At 43.8% G+C, this 1288-nt stretch overlaps 1 protein-coding gene across 1 annotated transcript in view; it reads right to left on the bottom strand.

Annotated features, from left to right (window-relative positions):
- Positions 1–1038, bottom strand: part of FOXK1 (forkhead box K1) — a gene marked incomplete at its 5' end in the record, with an annotated part of 27346 nt that extends 26308 nt beyond the window's left edge. The window contains one exon of the mRNA XM_009080686.1: positions 1013–1038. Coding sequence (XP_009078934.1) covers positions 1013–1038 — 26 coding nt within the window. The remainder of the gene's footprint in view (positions 1–1012) is intronic.
- Between the last annotated feature and the right edge of the window lie 250 nt (positions 1039–1288).

The raw sequence follows: 1288 nt of genomic DNA, 5'->3' as shown, positions 1-1288 counted from the left end.
GAGGAAAAAAAACCCCAACAAAATGACTCCTTACCCTGCATGGCTCTATAAAAAGCAGACATTCTCCTCCTCCTCAAAGCACCTTTTACTCACAGATGCAAAGGGAGATGCATTTGCCAAAACATAGTACCAGCTTCCACAGAAGCGATTACAGTCACAGATTTCTTTGTCAGAGCACCCTGAGTGCTGTTAACACCAAATGACTTCTGCTAAGATCTGCTGCATGACAGCAGAAAAGGCTATTTAAAGATTTTTAAAAGGAGACAGGAAACTGTGCTGGATTTATGCTTTTACACTCACAGAAGAGCACAGCAACACAAAGAAGACAAATCATGAGAAAGCCAAGGTGAAACATATATATAAAAATATATACCATGCACATATAAAACCTGGAATGGTATTTATATATATATATAATGAAATATATATAAACATAACCCAGTCTGTTAGGTTATATATAAACATCATTACAGTTCATCATGCAAAAGGGAATAACCAGAAAAGTAAGCTGGAAGACTCTTACACATGCATCAACATCAGCAAGTCAGTACCAACTTTGTCTACTTTATCTTGAAGTAATTCCTGAAATCCTGTTATTCCTGAATGTTGTGGGTATAACTGCACCAGTAGCATCTGTGTTACAGTGCTGAGCTGCAGGTCAAGCGAGAAACATGGTAGGAGGTGCTTTGTTAAAAATAACACTTTTTGCAATTTGAATCAGAACAGCACCACAGGCCTCAGGTTTCATTCAAAAACCTGGTTAGGCATGAACTGTCCCCCCTGCTGCAGCTGCCTCCCTTTCTTTTTAAACACCCAGAGACTGTAACCAAACCACTGACTCTCAGTACCTAAACCTTCCCCTCTGCTGCTCTGATTTTGCATCAGCAATGGTTGGTAGGTCACACCTTGAATCCTATGTCCAGTTCTGTGCCCCTCACTACAGGAAAGACATTGAGGGGCTCAAGCATGTCCAGAGCTGGGGAAGGGGCTGGGGCACAAGTCTGACAGAAGCAGCTGAGGGAGCTGGAGGGGCTCAGCCTGGAGAAAAGGTGCCTCAGAACCTTATCACTCCCTACAACCACCTGACAGGAGGCTGGAGCCAGGTGGGGTCAGTCCCTTTTCCCAAGTAACAAGCGACAGGATAGGAGGAAAGGGGCTCAAGTTGCACCAGGGGAGGTTTAAGTTGGATACTAGCAACAATTTCTTCAATAAAAGGGTTATCCAGCCCTGGTACAGGCTGCCTAGGGCAGTGGTAGAGTCACCATCTCTGGGGGGATTTAAAAAACGT

The sequence above is a fragment of the Acanthisitta chloris genome, unplaced genomic scaffold (genome assembly GCF_000695815.1).
Source record: "Acanthisitta chloris isolate BGI_N310 unplaced genomic scaffold, ASM69581v1 scaffold11798, whole genome shotgun sequence".
NCBI lineage: Eukaryota > Metazoa > Chordata > Aves > Passeriformes > Acanthisittidae > Acanthisitta > Acanthisitta chloris.
Note: the sequence above shows the minus strand (reverse complement) of the source record. Positions and strands in the feature narration are given on the sequence as shown.